At 35.6% G+C, this 21,315-nt stretch overlaps 2 protein-coding genes across 2 annotated transcripts in view; one reads left to right on the plus strand and one right to left on the minus strand.

The window, feature by feature from the left end:
- Positions 1-104, plus strand: part of LOC137719481 (hexose transporter) — a 629-nt gene extending 525 nt beyond the window's left edge. The window contains exon 2 of the mRNA XM_068458521.2: positions 1-104. This exon is cut by the window's left edge and continues 215 nt beyond it. The gene's annotated coding sequence lies outside the window, so the exon portion shown is untranslated.
- Positions 105-17,528: 17,424 nt separating this feature from the next.
- LOC137721341 (zinc finger protein ZAT12) lies at positions 17,529-18,408 on the minus strand. Its single transcript, XM_068460439.2, has one exon. It carries the CDS (start codon positions 18,296-18,298, stop codon positions 17,711-17,713), a length of 588 nt encoding a protein of 195 aa, XP_068316540.2. The 5' UTR covers positions 18,299-18,408; the 3' UTR covers positions 17,529-17,710.
- Positions 18,409-21,315: the final 2,907 nt, after the last annotated feature.

Below are 21,315 nucleotides of genomic sequence, written 5' to 3' on the forward strand. Positions count from 1 at the left end.
TCCGACTGAAATGTGAAAGTTTTTGTAGACATATGCAATATGCATTGTGATATGCAAAGAAATAAAGTGATTGTGGGATATAAATTAAAGGCAAAGTTCATTTTCGGGTTGTTTCTTAGTTGTTTATGCGGTTTTTGTCCACCTTACTGCCTTAATTTTGTGTTTTGGATGGTTGTTGTTGCGGTTTTTGTCCACCTTACTGCCTTAATTTTGCGTTTTGGATAGTTGTTTTTGCAGTCATGTTGAGATTAGGATCTTGTGCACGTCTTTGATGTACGATTAAAGGTTTTTTCTTATGAATTTTGTTGATTTGATAGTAAAGAAGAAGGCAAAATTAGAAATCCAATGTGCTTTGACTTGTGTGTCGTTGGTTTGTTTTCTTTGTTAATAACAGAGGTTGCTGCCCAAATACATGTTTGCTTTTTCTGATAGCTCTATTTGGGATAACAAATGGTGACAAGCTTTGCCTTTTAAATGTATGAAGTTGTAATTTTCCCTGCATTTAACATGAAGGTTACCTGCTGCTTTTACAACCACAAGGAATCAGGACATCCTTGAGATTGCCATTTTCCTGTTTTAAGTCCGAACATGGATCACATATCTTAGAAATCCAATAGATTCTGAGAGTTTTTAGTGTCGTCATTTCTACTTGCCCGCAAGTTTCTAGTGCGGTTCTAAGTAGTTCGTAGTATGTTGATGTGCGCATGTAGGATCCGTAGCTAGCAGTGACATAGATTGAATGGCAGTGATGATGCTTTGAACTAGTAACCTTGAACTAGAAGGAGTTGGTGCCGTTAGATAAGCCTTCATCAGACTGTTTAACACTTCCTAGATACTATATGCGCTTGATGACTTGGTTGTGTGGTATATGCTGCAGAAACATTGCCTTTCTCTGAACTCCTCCGTTAGAAACTGTTCTCTCTTCCACGGGCGGGGTAAGATGGGATGGTGGAGGAATCCGCGTTGGGGCATGGTCGTAAACTTCTCACATTTTCTTGGTAGATTAGGGATAACAAATTTCTATCCGTGTCATCGATGACTCAGTGAATATTCATGCTATCATCATGTGAATGTGAGATCACAATTCATCACCCAGATAAAAGTCTCCAGCCTTTTTCTTCTTCTTTTTAATTTTTTTCTTTTTAAAAACTTTTTGAAGACATGAATTTCAAGGAAGTTACAATCTGGGAAACTGTTGAAATCACTTCATGGAAGCTTGAGGAAACAAATTATGTCATCTTAGCAGCAGATCATCTAGAATCCCACACTAGTCTTCAAGTTTATGTTGGTCAGCGGTTTTAGGTATTTGGACAGAAGCATAATATGATTTTCTTGGCCAAGTCTAACCTTGCATGATGTGAGAATATAAGTGCGTCATACATAATACTATTTTTCATCCTCAAATTCAGTTGCAGATAGAGAATGATTTCCGCACATTAATATTTTATGCATATCTACTCTTTATATTTATCAATGTCTCTTGATTTTTTTTTAACTTATTGTTTAAAAATTAAAAGTAAGCATATGCCAGCAGGATGTGCGAAAATTATTTTCCTTTCATGTAATCAAATCAAACCGAAATTCTCAAATCCCAACTGGTTCAGTTCTAACAATGAGGATGGGCAAGCGGGGGAAGTCAACATGGAAAGCATGAGATTTTGACCCGGAAAGCCATATCCAGTTCAAGAAAAGTGTAAAATGGGTTCTTCTTATTCATTGCACTCGTGTTAGGTGAGGTCAGAGTCAAACGAAAACAGGAGTCTATTAGAGTTGCACCAATTGCTCAGCTACCAAAACCATTTATTCACACTTAATGGAGTCTATTTGAAGTTTGAACTTGTTGCTTGTTCAATAATTCTAAAAGGAGACGATCTGTTTTATCATTAATTGTATACACTTTATACATTTATGAGTTTTTCTTATCGCACAACTTATTCATACGTGTTGTGATGAGAGAGTATTTTATGACACGTGAAGTACTTGCTTGAATATCGGGGCTCTTACAAAAATTTCTCCGAGGGAGGCCTTAGCTAGGTGATGCGAGATTTATACGCGCATAAATTAAACCCTCTTTTTATCGATTGTAGTAAGTATGTAAGTAGGGATCGTTCTTAACCGGGGATTAGGAGGGATTGTTAATCCCTTGGATTTGACTCAAAAACGTAAAATAACAATATGAAACACTATACAAGACTCAAAGAATGCAAAACTAAACATTAAAACACTAAAACAAACCAAAAGACTCAAACATCACCCAAAACACTCAAAACTGCCTTAAAATCACTTTCTGGGCAGTTTTGAGCACTTTGATGAATTTGGACGAATTTGTGAAATAAATTGAATCAAAACACTTAAAAACACAAACTAAATGTATTTCTAACTAATCTAACACTTTAAAACACTAAGACAAACCAAAAGACTCAAACATCACCCAAAACACTCAAAACTGCCTTAAAATCACTTTCTGGGCAGTTTTGAGCACTTTGATGAATTTGGACGAATTTGTGAAATAAATTGAATCAAAACACTTTAAAACATAAACTAAATGTATTTCTAACTAATCTAACACTTTAAAATAAATGGGGGATTGGTTTTGACGAAATTAAATAAAATGAACAGATTGTAAATAAAAACAGAAAGTAAAGATGAATGTGATGGAATTGAATGGATGGGAACCTAGCTAAGGGGTTCATCTCCATACATGTTACACTTGCATAATAAAATGATTTCCAATTGCATTTCAATAAACCATGAATTCTCAACACCCCAAGTTAACCGTGATGCACTAATTAACCTTCAAATCTTCCTAACGTTATTGAATTGGATGATGCATGCGACAATTCAAAACATTCCCCGCAAGTCCTCAACATGAATGCATAGAAGAGATACAAGCAAGAATCATTAAGCTCTATGAAAATTATAAGTGTTGACGAGGCATTCGTTACTATGGATTGCATGAAACTTATGCCAAGAATTCGTTTAACGCGATTGTTTATAAGCAACCTCCACTACTTGTGAATATAAGTTCGTAACTATTAGGTGAAACTCACTTATATTCTAGCGTCATATTCATGCATGAAAATTAAGTGTGCACTCTCAATAAACATACATAAATAAGTTATCAATCAAACAGTTAAACAAATTGAAACCACAACTTATGAAACGCAATTAGAAGTAATCAAATCAAAATGAAAGCATAAACATATATTTCGAATCCCCCCCTAACCAAGGGGGGTTTAGTTCCTCATAACTTTGAAATCAAAGAAACACCTAAACATTCCAACAACTCAAACTTGAATTGTATGAACGTTTAGGCACTCTTCTCTTCCATTCCTCATATGTACAAAACAAAGAGAATTGAATTTAAACATTGAAATCAAAGAAACACCTAAACATTCCAACAACTCAAACTTGAATTGTATGAACGTTTAGGCACTCTTCTCTTCCTCGTTGTTGTAGCACAAGGTCTAAGGTGAGGTTTGGTGGTGTGAATGGTTTGGGGAATGGTGTTTGGATTAATAGGGAAGAGAAAAGTGTTTTGGTGGCTGCTGCAAGGGTGTGGAGAGGTTTTGACGAATTTCTGGAATATGGAAGAGTGAATGAGAATGAATTGTGTATGAATGAGTGTGTGTCTATTGTGGCTGCAATGGATGCTTATTTATAGGTGAAATGGGGGGAACATGACAGCTAGGTTATGATGATGAATGCATGTGCAATGTTTTGGGAGAAAGAGGTGAATGGTGGCTGCAATGGATTAAAGAATGGGAGTGCATGTGCTTTGACAGCTAGGTTAAGTGAATGCATGTGCAAATGCATGTGGAATGTGGCTGCAATGAAGGAATGTGATGGAATGATGAAAGGGGAAACATGACAGCTAGGTTGTGATGATGAATGCATGTGGCTGATTTATGAAGAGTGAATGCATGTGGCTGCAAGGTGTGAATGATTATGGGTGCATGTGGCTGCAATGGATTAGGAATCCTTCAATTTCGTCCATTCCTTTTGCACCAAACATAAGCTATCCATTCCAAGTCCAATTTTGCTCCAAAATGCTCCAAAATGCATCTTTTTGCTTCCTTAGCCATATGAACCTAAAAACACACGAAAATAGCTTAAAGTACTAAAATAACTAAAGAAACATAACGTAAATGCACGAGAACAAACCATTTAAGTCGCATGAATATGCTCCTATCAAATACCCCCACACTTATCTTTTGCTAGTCCTCGAGCAAAACAAAACAACAAAAGAACACGAAACTAGACAAAACGAACAAAACACCACCTACACCTTCCAACAATCGTCTTACGGATTTCCAATGCACATGACAAGTTAAAAATCATTATTCCCACAGATTTTAGCCATCTTTACACTTTTATACATTCTTAATCATAGTCACCACATACTAGTTCACAATTAAGCATTTAAAACCATGATTTGAATGTAGTAACATGCCTTAGAGAATTTCCTCAATTCCTTACTAGAATGCACTCTATTTTCACACAGATTTTCTGACTACACACCCTACACTAGTTATATGTGAGAGATTGATGTGAACATGAAAGACTAGTATCTCACATATGTTATAACAAAGAAAGCATTTTCTGGATTTACGATAATGACATGAATATGATCTCATGAATGGAATGCTACTACTTAGAATGAGAACCAGTGATTCCATATGCTCATACCAAATTCAAACTCCACAAATTGAACACATAACATCAAGATAGAAGTTGAGGGTTGTAACGGGGCTAAGGGTAATGGTTTAACAAAGAAAGGTAAAGTAAAACAAAGGTTCTTAAAGTAATAGGAAGCGAAGTAATGAAATTGACACTTAAACTCATTTTTAATGGCAGAAATCAACTTTTAAACACAAGGGAAGATTCATGCAACAACTAGGGTCAAATTCACTCTTTTGGACCCTTCCTTCAATAACCAATGCTTGTGAGATCATTCTCACTTATTTTTCAACTCTTTTTTCTTTCTTTTCAACAATTTTTTTCTTTATTTCATTCTTTGGCCGTGCCCTATTATCTTCCCCCACACTTATTTTCTGCAGTATATTGATCAAAAGGAGTTCATTCTAAGTCATGCTTCACTATCCTTTAAGAACAAGGGGTTAACAAAGAAAAGGCTCAAAAGGGTTAAAACTTACAACAAATAAGAAATATGAAAAGGGATAGGCTTTTTGGCTTTGGCTTGACTAACAACTTCATCTTATTGTATGTTATGCAAACAATATCATGCTTTGAATGAATTGGGCATGAGTTCTAGTATTTGGAACTATAATGAAATGCATTCCAAGTAGCAACCAAGCAAAGAATGATGAGATCATGCAACGACTTTAGAAAACAAGAAATCACAGAGAATAACTCTCCAAAGAAAGTAATGGCTCGAGTCTCACAGGGTTGTAGCGTTTGTTTGAGTTCCTTCCTTCAAGCATGTTACAAAAACGAATTTTTCTTTTATGATTGCATGTGAAGTCATATATTATAACCATAACCAAGCATATACCAAGAGTAAATCAAACTTTTCTCTATGTTTATAACTCTTTTTAACAGTCATGCAATTACAAACCAAATCCTTATCATTGTGTTGGAAGGTACCCTAAGACACAAACACACAAAAACGACTCAAAACACTCTTTTTAGGCTTTTCAAAACATGTTTTTCAAATTTTTATGTGATTTTCGGAGTTATAAAAACAAAACATAATAAAACACTCTAAAACAACTTAAAAACACCTTAAAACAGCAAGGAACAACATTTGAAGTTATGGGTGATAAAATCCCACGAATTTGCATTAACAACATTAGTTACCCCCCCACACTTAAATCAAACATTGTCCTCAATGTTTTAAGCATAGATTCACACAAAGCATAAGTAAACACACAAAAAGCACTTAAACATATTAAACATGGCAGAATGTAATTAACAAAGAGAAGAGTTTAGGGACGCAAATCTGGTTATGGAGTGTAAATTCCCTCTTCTCCTTGGTGATTGCATTGAGGCTTTGATCTTTGTGATTCCACAGGCTCATTCTTGAACTGGTTTCCTCCCATCGTTGATTTTCCTTTGTGCTACTCTTGAACTGGGCAGCAGGATTCTTTTGGTCTCCCCCGGAGGTCTGAGCTTTCCCCTTTTATCTGTTTCTTTGTTCAATCTTTGCAGGAGTGGTCCCTTCTCTGGAAGTGTATCAACCGTTGAAGATGACTACTCGAGAGCAACGCTAGGTAAGCAATCAGGAATAAATTCCAGGCAGTCGGATCCAGATCGGAAGACTGACTCCAAGTGCCGGCTGATTGCTTCTTTCACTTTGCCATGCGAGTAAGAACAAGGACAAAGAAAAAGACAGGGAAAGAGCATGATATGAGATACTTTTGCTTTTGACCTTGATGATATGAGATACCTTTGCTTTTGAAGAAGCGGTGAACGAATCAGCACACTTCAATCCGCCATTTCCTCCTGGGTCATCTGTACTCCAGGCATCTGGTATCATCTTTGGGGAAGAAGAAAGAATTGAGTATTTCGAAAGGCTTTGCTGGGAGTGCACCCTCAGAGGTGAGGGAGAGTTGGGCATTTTCTTCAGGTTTGCCTTGCCATAAAAGACGAAGGTCGACATATATAGAGATAATATCAAGTGGTGGTATTGTTCTTTTACCCGTGTCGACAAACGTCTCTTCGATTTCTGAACGGACGCCTCTTCGATTTCTGCACGACGCCCCTTCGATTTCTGAACGACACGTAGTAGTGCGTACGCGGCTTTGTCTGAGCTCTTTTGACAAAGTCGCACGCGTTTTCTGAAAAGCAGAGAAAGCGTCGCCGAAATTTACGCTTGTCGGCAAAAGTGTAGCTGCGATGATGACCTCCACGTGAACTTTTGACAAAGTTGCACACGTCTTCTGAAAACCCGAGAAAGCGTCGCCAAAATTACGCCGGAAATTCCGGCTTTTTGAATCGGTGGACACGTCGCCTTGGCTTTTTTATTGAGCTATCGATCACCACAACATACACACTCTGAAGATTTTCCATTCTTGAACATCGTCTCCGGCCCTTTGAAATTAACTCCATCCACCCCTTCTCTTTGAACACTTTTGAAAAATGGCAAACCCATCGAACCTTAGCTTAGAATTGAGTCTCAGCAGTGATACGGGCGCGCCCCGTCAAGGTAATGTATGGCGTCCTTCTTTTTTATCTTCTAACGGTCCTCTCACAGGTGAAGACTCCGTGATGCAGGACGCCACAACAGCTACAATAGTAGCTAGAAACCTCCTTACTCCAAAAGATAGTAGGCTGCTGTCAGGACGGTCCGATGAGTTGGCCGTTCAAGAGTCCCTCGCACTTAGTGTTCAGTGTGCGAGTTCTGTGTCCAACATGGGCCAACGCCTGCTTGCCCGCTCCCGTCAGGTGGAATCATTGATGGCGGAGGTGGAAAGTCTTAAGCAAGAAATCAAATTGCTTAAGTACGAGAATAGAAGTTTGCATGTGCTGGCAAACAACTATTCGACGGGCATGAAGAGGAAGCTTGATGAGCTGCAAGAATCCAATGGTCGTATGCAAAGTGACCGTCAAAGTGACCGTCAAAGGCTTGCGGCTTACTTCCAGAGGCATATTTTTCCTGGGTCATCCAGCGCTTGGCCAAGTATTGAGGCCTGGAATGCTCTAGCTCCGATGCCTTCCGCTCCGATGGCTTCTGCTCCGATGCCTCCCGCTTCGATGCCTTCTGCTTCTATGCCTTCCGCTTCTATGCCTTCCGCTTCAAGAGTATTGCCACGTAGTGGGGCTTCAAACAAACAACCTCTGTGAAGGCTACATCTGCTTTATTTTTTTTTTTTCTTTTTCTTTTTTTTTTTTTTTTTTTTTTTTTTTTTTTTTCTTTTTCAATCGGCTTGGAATTTATCTTTGAATGGGCGGTGATACTTGAAATGATCCGGTAATGGTTTAAATTCAAGATTGGATGCCTGAATCATTAACAACATGTTAGTATAAAAGAAAATTGAAATTGGAGGAGGTGGCTTACTTATGTGCTCCGACATGAACTCAAGGATAAACACATCTTCTTTGAACATTTCAGGAACTTTGCCCTTGGACAGATTTGATGTGAGGATTGGTCCTTGTCTTGTGTCATAAAATTCAACTTCTTTTTGGTTGTTTGCCTCAAGACCGTCCTCTTTGATGAATTCATGATATTCCCTACTTTGCACCTTTGGAAGTGCTTCCAAGATGTCTTTTTCACTTTCTTCTTCCTTGGAATTCATGAACCTGCAAGGAATAGGGATATTAGGTGGAATGGGGTTAGAACTAATTAAATTTGGAACAACCTTACTTGAATTAGATGGCGTAGGAGCAATAGGTGCCTCCGACAAAGGTGTTTCCACCCTTTCCGTGGGTTGCGTGTGTTCCTCTTCCTCAATTAGCAGCTCCTCATCCACTTCTTGCTCTTGAATTTGTTTCATGAATTCCATAATCTGCCCAATTTGCTCCTCCAATTTACCCAACTTCTTGTCTTGATTTTGTTCGTCCTTGGTTTGTGTTTGGACTTCATTGCTTTGGGCAGGTTGTGGTGGCTGCATAGGCGTTGTATAGAACTCCTCATATGGTTGCCAATATTCTCCTTGTTGAGTCTCCTCGACTTGGTTTTGTGAGCCCTGCACCAAACAAAGTAATTCATTAAGCTTTTGATTATAATCTATTGACGAACTTGAGTTTGGTTGGGCATATTGAATATGAGGTTGTGGTGGATGCATAGACGTTGAATAGAACTCCTCATAAGGCTGCCAATATCCTTCTTGTTGAATATGTTGAGGTTCCCACCATATAGAGTTTGAATGATCACTCCAATCGGAATTGTAAGTATTGGAAAACACGTCGTTCCTTGATTGATTATGATCAAATGTACCAACTCTTTGCGTTTGGTACTCTTCCATAAGCTGTGACAAAAGAGAAGCACTATCAAGTGCCATGTCTTGCGTCTAAAATAAAACTAAAAATATATACACACAAACGAAAATAAAACAATCCAAGAGATTAGCAAAGTTGCTAATCCCCGGCAACGGCGCCAAAATTTGATGCGAGATTTATACGCGCATAAATTAAACCCTCTTTTTATCGATTGTAGTAAGTATGTAAGTAGGGATCGTTCTTAACCGGGGATTAGGAGGGATTGTTAATCCCTTGGATTTGACTCAAAAACGTAAAATAACAATATGAAACACTATACAAGACTCAAAGAATGCAAAACTAAACATTAAAACACTAAAACAAACCAAAAGACTCAAACATCACCCAAAACACTCAAAACTGCCTTAAAATCACTTTCTGGGCAGTTTTGAGCACTTTGATGAATTTGGACGAATTTGTGAAATAAATTGAATCAAAACACTTAAAAACACAAACTAAATGTATTTCTAACTAATCTAACACTTTAAAACACTAAGACAAACCAAAAGACTCAAACATCACCCAAAACACTCAAAACTGCCTTAAAATCACTTTCTGGGCAGTTTTGAGCACTTTGATGAATTTGGACGAATTTGTGAAATAAATTGAATCAAAACACTTTAAAACATAAACTAAATGTATTTCTAACTAATCTAACACTTTAAAATAAATGGGGGATTGGTTTTGACGAAATTAAATAAAATGAACAGATTGTAAATAAAAACAGAAAGTAAAGATGAATGTGATGGAATTGAATGGATGGGAACCTAGCTAAGGGGTTCATCTCCATACATGTTACACTTGCATAATAAAATGATTTCCAATTGCATTTCAATAAACCATGAATTCTCAACACCCCAAGTTAACCGTGATGCACTAATTAACCTTCAAATCTTCCTAACGTTATTGAATTGGATGATGCATGCGACAATTCAAAACATTCCCCGCAAGTCCTCAACATGAATGCATAGAAGAGATACAAGCAAGAATCATTAAGCTCTATGAAAATTATAAGTGTTGACGAGGCATTCGTTACTATGGATTGCATGAAACTTATGCCAAGAATTCGTTTAACGCGATTGTTTATAAGCAACCTCCACTACTTGTGAATATAAGTTCGTAACTATTAGGTGAAACTCACTTATATTCTAGCGTCATATTCATGCATGAAAATTAAGTGTGCACTCTCAATAAACATACATAAATAAGTTATCAATCAAACAGTTAAACAAATTGAAACCACAACTTATGAAACGCAATTAGAAGTAATCAAATCAAAATGAAAGCATAAACATATATTTCGAATCCCCCCCTAACCAAGGGGGGTTTAGTTCCTCATAACTTTGAAATCAAAGAAACACCTAAACATTCCAACAACTCAAACTTGAATTGTATGAACGTTTAGGCACTCTTCTCTTCCATTCCTCATATGTACAAAACAAAGAGAATTGAATTTAAACATTGAAATCAAAGAAACACCTAAACATTCCAACAACTCAAACTTGAATTGTATGAACGTTTAGGCACTCTTCTCTTCCTCGTTGTTGTAGCACAAGGTCTAAGGTGAGGTTTGGTGGTGTGAATGGTTTGGGGAATGGTGTTTGGATTAATAGGGAAGAGAAAAGTGTTTTGGTGGCTGCTGCAAGGGTGTGGAGAGGTTTTGACGAATTTCTGGAATATGGAAGAGTGAATGAGAATGAATTGTGTATGAATGAGTGTGTGTCTATTGTGGCTGCAATGGATGCTTATTTATAGGTGAAATGGGGGGAACATGACAGCTAGGTTATGATGATGAATGCATGTGCAATGTTTTGGGAGAAAGAGGTGAATGGTGGCTGCAATGGATTAAAGAATGGGAGTGCATGTGCTTTGACAGCTAGGTTAAGTGAATGCATGTGCAAATGCATGTGGAATGTGGCTGCAATGAAGGAATGTGATGGAATGATGAAAGGGGAAACATGACAGCTAGGTTGTGATGATGAATGCATGTGGCTGATTTATGAAGAGTGAATGCATGTGGCTGCAAGGTGTGAATGATTATGGGTGCATGTGGCTGCAATGGATTAGGAATCCTTCAATTTCGTCCATTCCTTTTGCACCAAACATAAGCTATCCATTCCAAGTCCAATTTTGCTCCAAAATGCTCCAAAATGCATCTTTTTGCTTCCTTAGCCATATGAACCTAAAAACACACGAAAATAGCTTAAAGTACTAAAATAACTAAAGAAACATAACGTAAATGCACGAGAACAAGCCATTTAAGTCGCATGAATATGCTCCTATCACTAGGTTAAGGCAGCCATGTCACTCATGCAATTCTTCCGTCCAAACTCTTATTAGGTATATACAATTAGTGACATTTAAAAATCTCTTATGGCGTGCAATCCAAGTTAAAAACGGTAATAAATAAATGTTCAATTTATAGCCTAACTAGAGATGTATTTTTCTTGGCCTTTTGGCTGACAATAAGAGCGTAGATGAGTATTATCCAAACCCTAGTACTTGTTTCCGGGAAAGCAGTAGCTTTCTGATTATAAAAATACGGAGTTGTATGGAGAGCTCACAGCAAACTTATTTATTTGTATATTTAAACAACTTAACCATTGGCTTGGCAACTATAATTACTTAATTAGTGGATAATTTGACCTAGTTATTGTATAATCTTTGAGCAATAATTTTACATTACTTAATGTTTAAAGTTGTACAACAAGTTATACACTCGGGCAACTTTGAACTCAGAGGTTTATATAAACGTTGAAATTTAGCAAAAACAGTAGCAAATACATTCAATAAAAACCTTCTATATGATCAAGTTGTTAAATTCAATAATCACTAATTTAAGTCAATAATGTTTTTAATCAGTGCTTACTTGAGTTAGGTTAGTTGATAAAGTAGCATTGGGCGTTTTGCAATGAAGTTTGAATCTTCTTTCTCATGTATTATAACAGATTAAGATATGACATTATCGGAAAGAAAAGTCAGCATAATAAAGTTGTTCCCAATTTCTTTTACACCTCCTTTATTATTAAAAATAAATAAATAAATAAAGATTAATATGATATCATCAGGAGCTGGGATTCTTAGAGCCAGGATAAATTATAAAATGTAACTGAGATTTTGGTTTTTCTGTTCCAAACTTCTGGTTCAAAGGAGACCTGAATAAAAGTCATGCTTCATGAGCTCACTCCCTATTAGTCCAACCTTTATATTTCCAGCTTTTGAGCATGACAAAGAGACCTGCAGTATTTACAATATTTGGCGCCAGTCAGTCTGGTATTTCGGTATCTTAACTCTTAAGTCAATACTATCCCAGTCCAATTTCCACACTATCAGAGAGTTAGGACCGTTTCTGATAAATACATGAATATGACTTCTGAGAATTTTTTATACGTTAATTTATTAAGTAATTTCCTATGTATCCCTCTCTTCCTCTCCGTTCATTATTCAAATTGTTTTCATAAAAATTATTGAACATGCAGACTTTGAAGTGCACTCGATCGGTTCAGATTCAAATGGAAATTTCGACTGGCTAACGATGTAGAAACTTAAATATGCAGTGCAATTGAGGATTAACTTCCGGGACGTCACCAAGGCGACTGTAAGGTTATAAATCCAATTACCAAATCCTTGTAGACTTGGCCAACTAATGCGTTGAAGAATGAAATTTTACGTTCGGAAACTTAACAAAATAAATTGTATTGAGGTCTTTTTTAATAAAATCCAACATTTTCGGACTGTAGAAATAGTTATGTCAGTATTGGTGTGCTTAGAATTGAGTTGCTAACTAATCTTGACACTACATGTATTATACATATTACATTAGAATTTCATTTATATATTCCGCATATGTCATCACTTACTCCATTAACATGTTCCTTGCATATTGTTTCTGGTCAGATTATTATATATAAGTAGAATTCTTTTGCAAATAAAGTTATAGAATATGCCCACATGCAGCTCACACACATATATAGTATTGTTATATATTTGCATAGAAGGACAAATTTATCTTGTTTTTTTTTTTTCCTTGTTAGGTAATATTAAAATATGTATGTTAGGGATCTAGACACTTCGTTAAGTTGATTACATTTTCCTTGAATATGTGATTCAAATTTACAAATTTACTCATAATATTATATTGTATACTGTTGGGAGATTATCTATAAATATATGCATGACAAAAGTTTGCTACCTAAATCAGATCAAGTTCACACCAATTAAGGAATTTCAATCTGGTCCAATCTTACCGTGCAGGTCTAGTAATGCTTCATTAGGAGTCTTGCACAAACATTTGACACGTTTCTGTTGTTTGGAAAAGTTGGACCAAAATTGTTTCCAATTGCACCAACTATTGAGCTGCCATCCTCATGACCATTCTAGAAATTAAATTTTAACTTGACTTGCGTGGGAAAACTTGTTAAAACATAACATCAATATTAGGGAAATGCTAAGGATCATTAAATGATCATTTTATTTTGAGTAAATTGTAGCAATGGTCCCTTAATTTTCACTCAATTGGAACAATGGTCTCTCAACTAAAAATCTACTACCATTGGTCCCCCAACTCTTCAAAATGTGCAACTATAGTCCCTCAACTAAAAATCCATTACCATTGGTCCCTCAACTTTAATCCAACTGGAGAAATGGTCCCTTAACTTTAACTCAATTGGAGCAATGATCCCTCAACTTTAGCCCAATAGTAGCAATGCATGATCCTTCCAACATAACTCATTTTAACAAAATTCTAACGAAGTTGATGAAAAAGACCATAGCTATACGTTCTGGTAAGTTGAGGGACCACAGCTATACGTTTTGGTGAGTTGAGAGACCCCAATTGTAGCAATGGTCCTTCCAACATAACTTATTATGACAAAATTCTAACAAAGTTGACGAAAAGGATCATAGTTACACATTTTGATGAGTTGAGGGACCAATGGTAATTGATTTTTAGTTGAGGGATCATTGCTCCAATTTAATTAAGGTTGAGGGACCATTGCTACAATTTACTCTTTTATTTTTGTGTTGTATCCTTCTGATTCAAGTAGTACATGAGTTGAGTTTAGAACATCGTGAGACAGTTACGTTCTTCTATTTACTCTTATTAAAGGTAGAACTGAGAGGAGCCAATCCTAGTATGAGAGGACTAAGTTGGGCCAACCTATAGTGTAAATATAAGAGAATTACATAAGAGAAATGAGGGATATAGAAGAGTGGAGGAAGAATGGTAGCAGATGTAAAAGAAAATGTATCGGGAAAGACATACAAAATGAAAACTAACCAAAATCTATCATTCCCTTTCAAAATTTTGTTTCTATCATTCACATTCATTTTTAGTTCTTCCTATCACCCTTTTCATCCCTTCACACATGTACTTTTTCATATTTTAAACACAAAAAAGTGAACTAAAACTAAATAAAAAATGATTATCAAATGAGCCTTAAGATTAACTCGTCACATGATTGATTTTTAAGTATTCATGCTTATAAGACCCAAGAACGGCCACAATCAACCTCCACCTACGCTGGTGATCCAAGCCCTTCTCTTAATAATAATAGATCATGGGCTTAGAATACGGTCGGTCCAGAGATTTTTGAAGTCCCGGCGACTCCAAAAAATGTGCCCTCATTTTATATATAAAAAATATATATTTGTTTTTACACGTAAGATATCAATAAAATTATATTTAGAAAAACACTTCACACTCAATAATTTAGAAACACGGAAAAACTAATTTATTTTGTATCGAAAGAAGGAAACCAAAAAACTTCAGGCTTACAAGTAGATAAATTATGAGTTTTGTCTTCCATTTGAACTTTTAAAGTGTTTTTGTATAAATCGTGAGGTGTTTTTTCTTATTTACTAACCTCGTTAATATAAGACTAAAAAAATAATGATCTTTTTTAGTCTTTAAGGATATGTATAAGTAATGAATGGGCACCAAATTAAACCTTTTGATGACACGTCATATGATTTGCAAATTTGGTCTAAAAATTTAGTCTACGCATTACCATTTGTTAAAGATTAGACATGAATTGGAACGAATGTTTAAAAATAGCAACCCACATAGTTACTATCTAGTAATTAAAAATAAATTAACAGCCAAACAAAAATTCATAAAAATTGAAAAAAATAAACATGCACATAGCATTTCGAACTTAGGACCTCTTGTTAAATTTTAAATACAAAAACCATTGCTTCTAATTAAACTTCTTATTATTTAGCTAAATTTTATAAATTTATAATGTTATGAAAAGAAATTTGTGAAAATTGGAATTTAAATAAGCACACATGGTGTTTTGAACCCAAGACATCCTCATTAATTTCAAACAACAAAATCACCGGTTCTAGTTAAATTTCTTTGTCATTAAACCAAATTTTATAAATTTATACTCTTATGAAAATGTATATAAATATGCTAAATGATTGCCCTGCCCGCACTGGACCTGAGCCGGCCCTGGCTTAGAACAAAGTAACTTCTTCTCCTTGGAGTTTATACTTTGCGTGACCATATTTTGGGGTCGATAATAAAGAATGATGACAGTGATGGGAGATGGAAAGTGAGGTTAGTAATGATGGATGACACAATTTAGTTTTTAGGCAAAGTCGTCAAAGGCAATTAAGTATCGTTCATACTGTCTTATTAGCAAGCAAGCTCAGCTTATCAAAGAACTTTAGACTATTTTGCCCATGGTATTATGTACGAAGGAAAGGGGAGTCATCCAACGTTAATAACCGCCACAAGTAATCCTACTCTTATTACATTTTGCATACTATATTTTTATCACCTCTCTAAGAGGGATAGTGTCCACCAGCATATATGAGTCTCATAAAAATTAGAAATATGGTATAAAAAATGTGATAAAGTAACATTTTTGAAGTGCTACTCGTTTTTCTTATTTTCTTTTTGCTAGGGGTGGGGTTTGGGGGGATTCATCAACAGCTCGTTTTCCAATTCCTGGTAAGCTTGACTCTGGTACTGCTTTATTTGCAAAACTTCCACGCATTTAGTAGATGTAGTCAATTAATTAATAGGATACATTTCCTTGTGGAACAACTATATATTGGAATAGTACATTATTTTATAAACAAATTCATGTGCATGCACTAAATTACTATTCAAGTAGAATATGTAACTCAAATAATTAAGAACAATACCCATATACATGTTCAACAAAAGGCACCCAGTAGAATTTCCAAATTCTAGAAGCTCTTTGGGAATCCATATTAATTATACGAGACAAAATTTCTTCGTTGTCTTCTTAAAACGTTAAGCAAATCATTAATGTTGAAATAACGTGTGTCGACAATAGGAAGCGATCCTAAAAAAGACTTGCACGAAGGGAACCCTAAGATAAGAATATTTCCTTTATATATCTCTTGAAACGGCATCATGGTTTGACTTTTTTGAAACTTAATCCTCCCACGTAACTTCTAGAGAAGCGACATGGGTTCAGAATTTCTTGCTTCCTACTACTAGTTAAAAATGGAAGAGCTATGGATCAATACAGAATGCTCTTAACCGCTTAAGTTGAGATTTCATTATAAAATTAATTGGCAGGGGAGTAGTCTAACCTTTTATATAAGCCCTTACAAGGTTTTTTTTTTTATACCAATGTGAGACTCTTTTAGTAGTCCAACCTTTTATAAGACCTTACAAGGTTTTTCCATTTTTATGAATGTGACTCTTTTACTTTCACATCCTTACACGCCCTCTCACATATGGTGAATTACCAATGTGGGACTCTTTTATCTTTACATCCTCATACGCCCCCTCACGTGTGACTAATTTTCAAGTCAAACACGTGGACAACACGGTTTTTCCTTTTACCTTCACATCCTCACGCACCCCTTCACGTGTGAGGAATTTTCAAGCCAATCATGTGGACAACATGAATTGGCTGATGTGAAGCATGTGAACTACCATGAAGAAAGTTGAGGTTCCACCATAAAACAAATTAACAATATGAGGAGTAACCCAACCTCTTATAAGCCCTTACAAAGTTTTTCCTTTTATTAATGTGGGACTCTTTTACTTTCACATCCTTACAATTTGGGACTTATACGACATAAAAAAGGGCTGCTGCTTTAGACACGAATAAGTGATTATTTGAAGAAAGAATCTCAACCAATAAATACGAGATGTAGTGCATCAGCAGCTTTTTTGAATCAGTTTTGATACATGTGTATGTACTATAGGTATGCCTTAAACGATATTGAACTAATTAACAAAATTTTATTTATTACTCTGATTGTTTTCATTGCCATCATCAGAAATTACACATTGATCAATATGTTCAAGAGATCAGGCCAAGTAATTCTGGTAATCGATTAAATTATGTGAGGAAATTAACATGCTTTGATCAACTGATAATGATCATCCTACTCAATACCTTTTTTCTTTTGTCTTGTTTATCCGTAAACTCATAAATTTCATAAATAATAGGGAAATGATCATACGCGTGCTCCTGTCTATTTTGATCTTTTGTTTTTCCTTTGCTTTATTCGATCAAAAGTAAAAAATAAATAGTGGTGTGCATGAGGAGAAATAAAGTGTTTGGAAATCATTTCTCAAATAAATAAAAAACCAATAACAAAACAAAGGGATATATCTTATAGAAATATAAATTCTACAATGAACAAATACTGATGGATCGACCTATCGGTGTAACCAAAAAGAGAAGAGTCGTGGTAAAACCTCATCAGCGAAGCCTACGTGATTAATTACAATCATGCCGATGAATTAACGCACTGATCATCTCTGTATATATAATTACAAAAACCCAACAAGTGGAGCTGCTTTCCCTAGCTGAAGAGTCTCCAAGTCATTCTCTAATGGCGTTAAGTTCAGATCCAAACACATAGCTCTCCTACCGCTGTTCGTCTTCTTCAAAACTTGAAATACTTGCGCAGGCTGAGGATTCAGACTATTCGAACTTGAATATCGCTCATGAACATTGCTAGTAGTATTACAACCGCTCAAGGCTGCCCTGTGCCTCCTCATGTGACCCCCCAAGGCCTGCCCTACAGGAAACTCTAGGCCACATATGTTGCACTCATGCGTCTTAGGTTTTGGTGGTGAACCTTGTGACAGACTCTGATCAGAACTATTGCTGTTTCCTTCTCCTGATGATCCGGTTAACCTGGGCTTCTTGTGACTGGCACGGTGACCTCCAAGCGCTTGGAACGAAGGGAACTGGCGATTGCAGGTCTTGCACTCGAAAACCCGGTTAGGGGAGACAGAGAAGGAGTCATATTGATTAGCGTTGTTGATGCCACGGGAAAGTAGCATCAAACAGTTGGCCATGGTTAGGCTGTGATCAAGCTCTCTCATATCTGTGATGCTTCTCTTCATGTTCATGCACAAGAGATTGTGTAAAACGAGATGATTGGAATGTTGGTGATGATTGGATAGTCAAATATGAAATTAAAGGAATGGAACTTTTTGGGTTTAGGGTGTTTGGTATTTATAATATTGTTGGGTATGCCAGTTGGTATGTAAGTTGATCAGTGAGATGAATTTTTGACTTTGATATATGTGGTTGACAATTCAGAATAGTGAAAACAAAGTCGTTGTTCCTTGTTGGAAAAGAAATCTTCTAAAAACAAAGAGGAGAGTAGAGTAATGGGGAATTGAGGAAATAAAAATATTGGGTTTAAAAGTTTCGTAATTGGTTAATTAGTGGTTTAGTGTGAAAAGGAGATAGCTAGCAGGATATGGATTATATACAGAACGACGTAACTGACCATGTAAGCATGACTACATATAGCAAGAAGTACTGCAGAGACCTAGTCTGCAGTGACGGCTATACATACGTGTCTTTCCTAGAACCTTCAACTTCTAGAAGATTCTAGCAAATTTCTTGCTTTCTCTGTATTTTTGGTTATATAGTAAGAAAGATGAAGCATCCACGATGAGCCTGAGTCAGCACAGAAAATCCAGAACGATGAAAAAGAGTCTGAGAAATTAATTAATGCCAATTGGAAATTAAAAAAAAGGACTAAAATTTATACGATAATTATAGCTAGTATCTGGGCTTGGTAATTAATTGGTAACTTTGCATTTTGACACATCTTTAGTAGTGGAAATGTTTCATAAATAGGTGCATGTACATGTTTGGATGAATAAACCGAATAAATAATTGTCGATGTGTGAATCAATATATGATGCCTAAATCGCAAGTGCCCTTCATACTCCACATGTATCTTGCTTATACTTTTTTTAGAGTTTTGCATACTAAAATCTATTCACATATATTAGGAGATGTATGATTAGATTTTCGTAATATCTTAAAATTTAAGGGGCAAAATTCAATTGGTTAAGAAGATTATTGCATTCGAGGTGTTGAGTTCAATTTCATCCTCCCCTACTATCATCTAATATAAAAATAATAAATAAATAAAGACACTTAAAATGCCTCTGATTGATTAAAATGTCAAGAGTAAATCATTTATATAAGAAGGCAAAACCAATAAAATTAAAACAATTAAGGAATTTTGTAAGGAATCAAAAGACATATATTCACCCACCGCGACTAATATATTCACGTATGTCATGTTCTACATTGCCACTCCAATTAAAACATATTAATTTTATTCATTGTAATCAAGATATGTGTGGTAAGAAAATTACTTCACACGTGGCTAGTATCTAATTAATGTGCATAGTCTGTATCACCAACTATTTACTTATTTCACTATTCAAAATGTTCATATAGCTACTCTAAATACAACTAGCATATGGGCACACATAAAGTGTGTGAGAAAATTTTTTATTTTTATTTTTGAAATAGAAGGAGAGAGGAAGAGAGTGATAGAGAATATGGAAGTGAGAAGTTTTTTTTTTAATTAGAGATATGTTAAGATTACATGTAGGTGATGCTTTAAAAAAAACAATAAAATTTAATTGTGTGAAATTATATTTTTGCTCTATATTTTTTATTCATATTCTGTTTTCATTAGAAGGTTAAAATGGTAATTTAATAGATTTTGGTTGACAATGAGTGTTTTATTAATTAGTAGAAATTATTCTTATTCAATATAGTTAAAATATGCATGATAAAAATCGCTTCACATGCGGTTAGTATCTAATTAATATGAGTAATCTGCACGGGATTCTCTGTATTTGGGCTTATCTCAAGACTCTATGTCTAGGTTCAGGTGATTTATATGAAATTCTTTAACTTTAGCTTAATTAGGTTGTCAATTAGTCATCATCTCCCTAACTTAGTGTTGAGGTTGGCGTATCGTGTAAAGAGTGTTCTCTTCTCTTTTTACATTCGTGTCCCGCAATCAGAGGAAAATATATGCCAAACCGTCAATGTCATCTGCTTACGTGGCTGCAGATATACACACAAATGGATATATCAGCTATAACATCGCTTTAAATATACTCAATTACTGGGAAATTGTGTGAACTGAAAGCCAAATCCCATGAGTCTGACTGACTGACTATATGCATGCAGAGGTGTCAAAGTTGATCCAACTTGTAGAAACTTTCTCTTCATAATATGAGAATATAAAAAGTATTCTCTGATGACCAAAACCGTAGCCACAATGAAGTAGTTGTTGTGGGGGGAATTGTTGGATTAACATGACCGTTGCTTTTAGCTAAATAAAGTCCAATTAATGGTGCTTAATTTGCAAATAATTTTCCTGTTATGAAAATTTCGTGCTGCATGGCAGATAGTCTGTGACTGTGTAAAAAGGTGTTTTTCAAATTTTAACTACGATTTTTTTTTTTTTAGTGCTGTCTTAATTTTCAAAGACCATGCCAGTAAGCAGAAAATAAACCGCCGGCGGCCCGTCAACTACGAAATATATTTTTTTACTTTCTCAGACTTCCAGTATATATATTACACTCGCCCTTTTTTCATTTATTTTTTTAGATTAACGCGTTTTAGAAGTCTATCCCAATCTGATAGTCAATTGGACACACCAATGATTTAAATACTCTGGCAATAATCGATTTGGAGTATTTATATAATATCTCCATATGTATAAAGGTTTTTTTCAGTGACTGTGCGCGTGTGTGTATATATATATATATATATGTTTTTTTAGCCAAAATTGTCTTTGAGATTTGCATAACACATCACTTTGGTATTTGAAATTGAAAATCAATAGAAATGGTCCTGAGATTGTTCACCATCCGTTATTTTGGCCATTATGTTAAAAACTCCATTAAGTGTCCTGGAGCTTTTTGCCGAAAGTTCGGGCAATTTTTAAAGCTTCGTAACTCAATTGTTTATTAACCAAATTCGACTCATAATATATCAAAATGAAGATAGGAAAGTGTAGAACAAGATTATACCTATTTAGAAGCCCAATAGTTGCCGGAGATGGCTTGAAAGGTGATTTGTCTGTGGGAAAACTGGA

The sequence above is a fragment of the Pyrus communis genome, chromosome 1, assembly GCF_041283825.1.
Source record: "Pyrus communis isolate YQ-2024b chromosome 1, ASM4128382v1, whole genome shotgun sequence".
In the NCBI taxonomy this organism is placed as follows: domain Eukaryota; kingdom Viridiplantae; phylum Streptophyta; class Magnoliopsida; order Rosales; family Rosaceae; genus Pyrus; species Pyrus communis.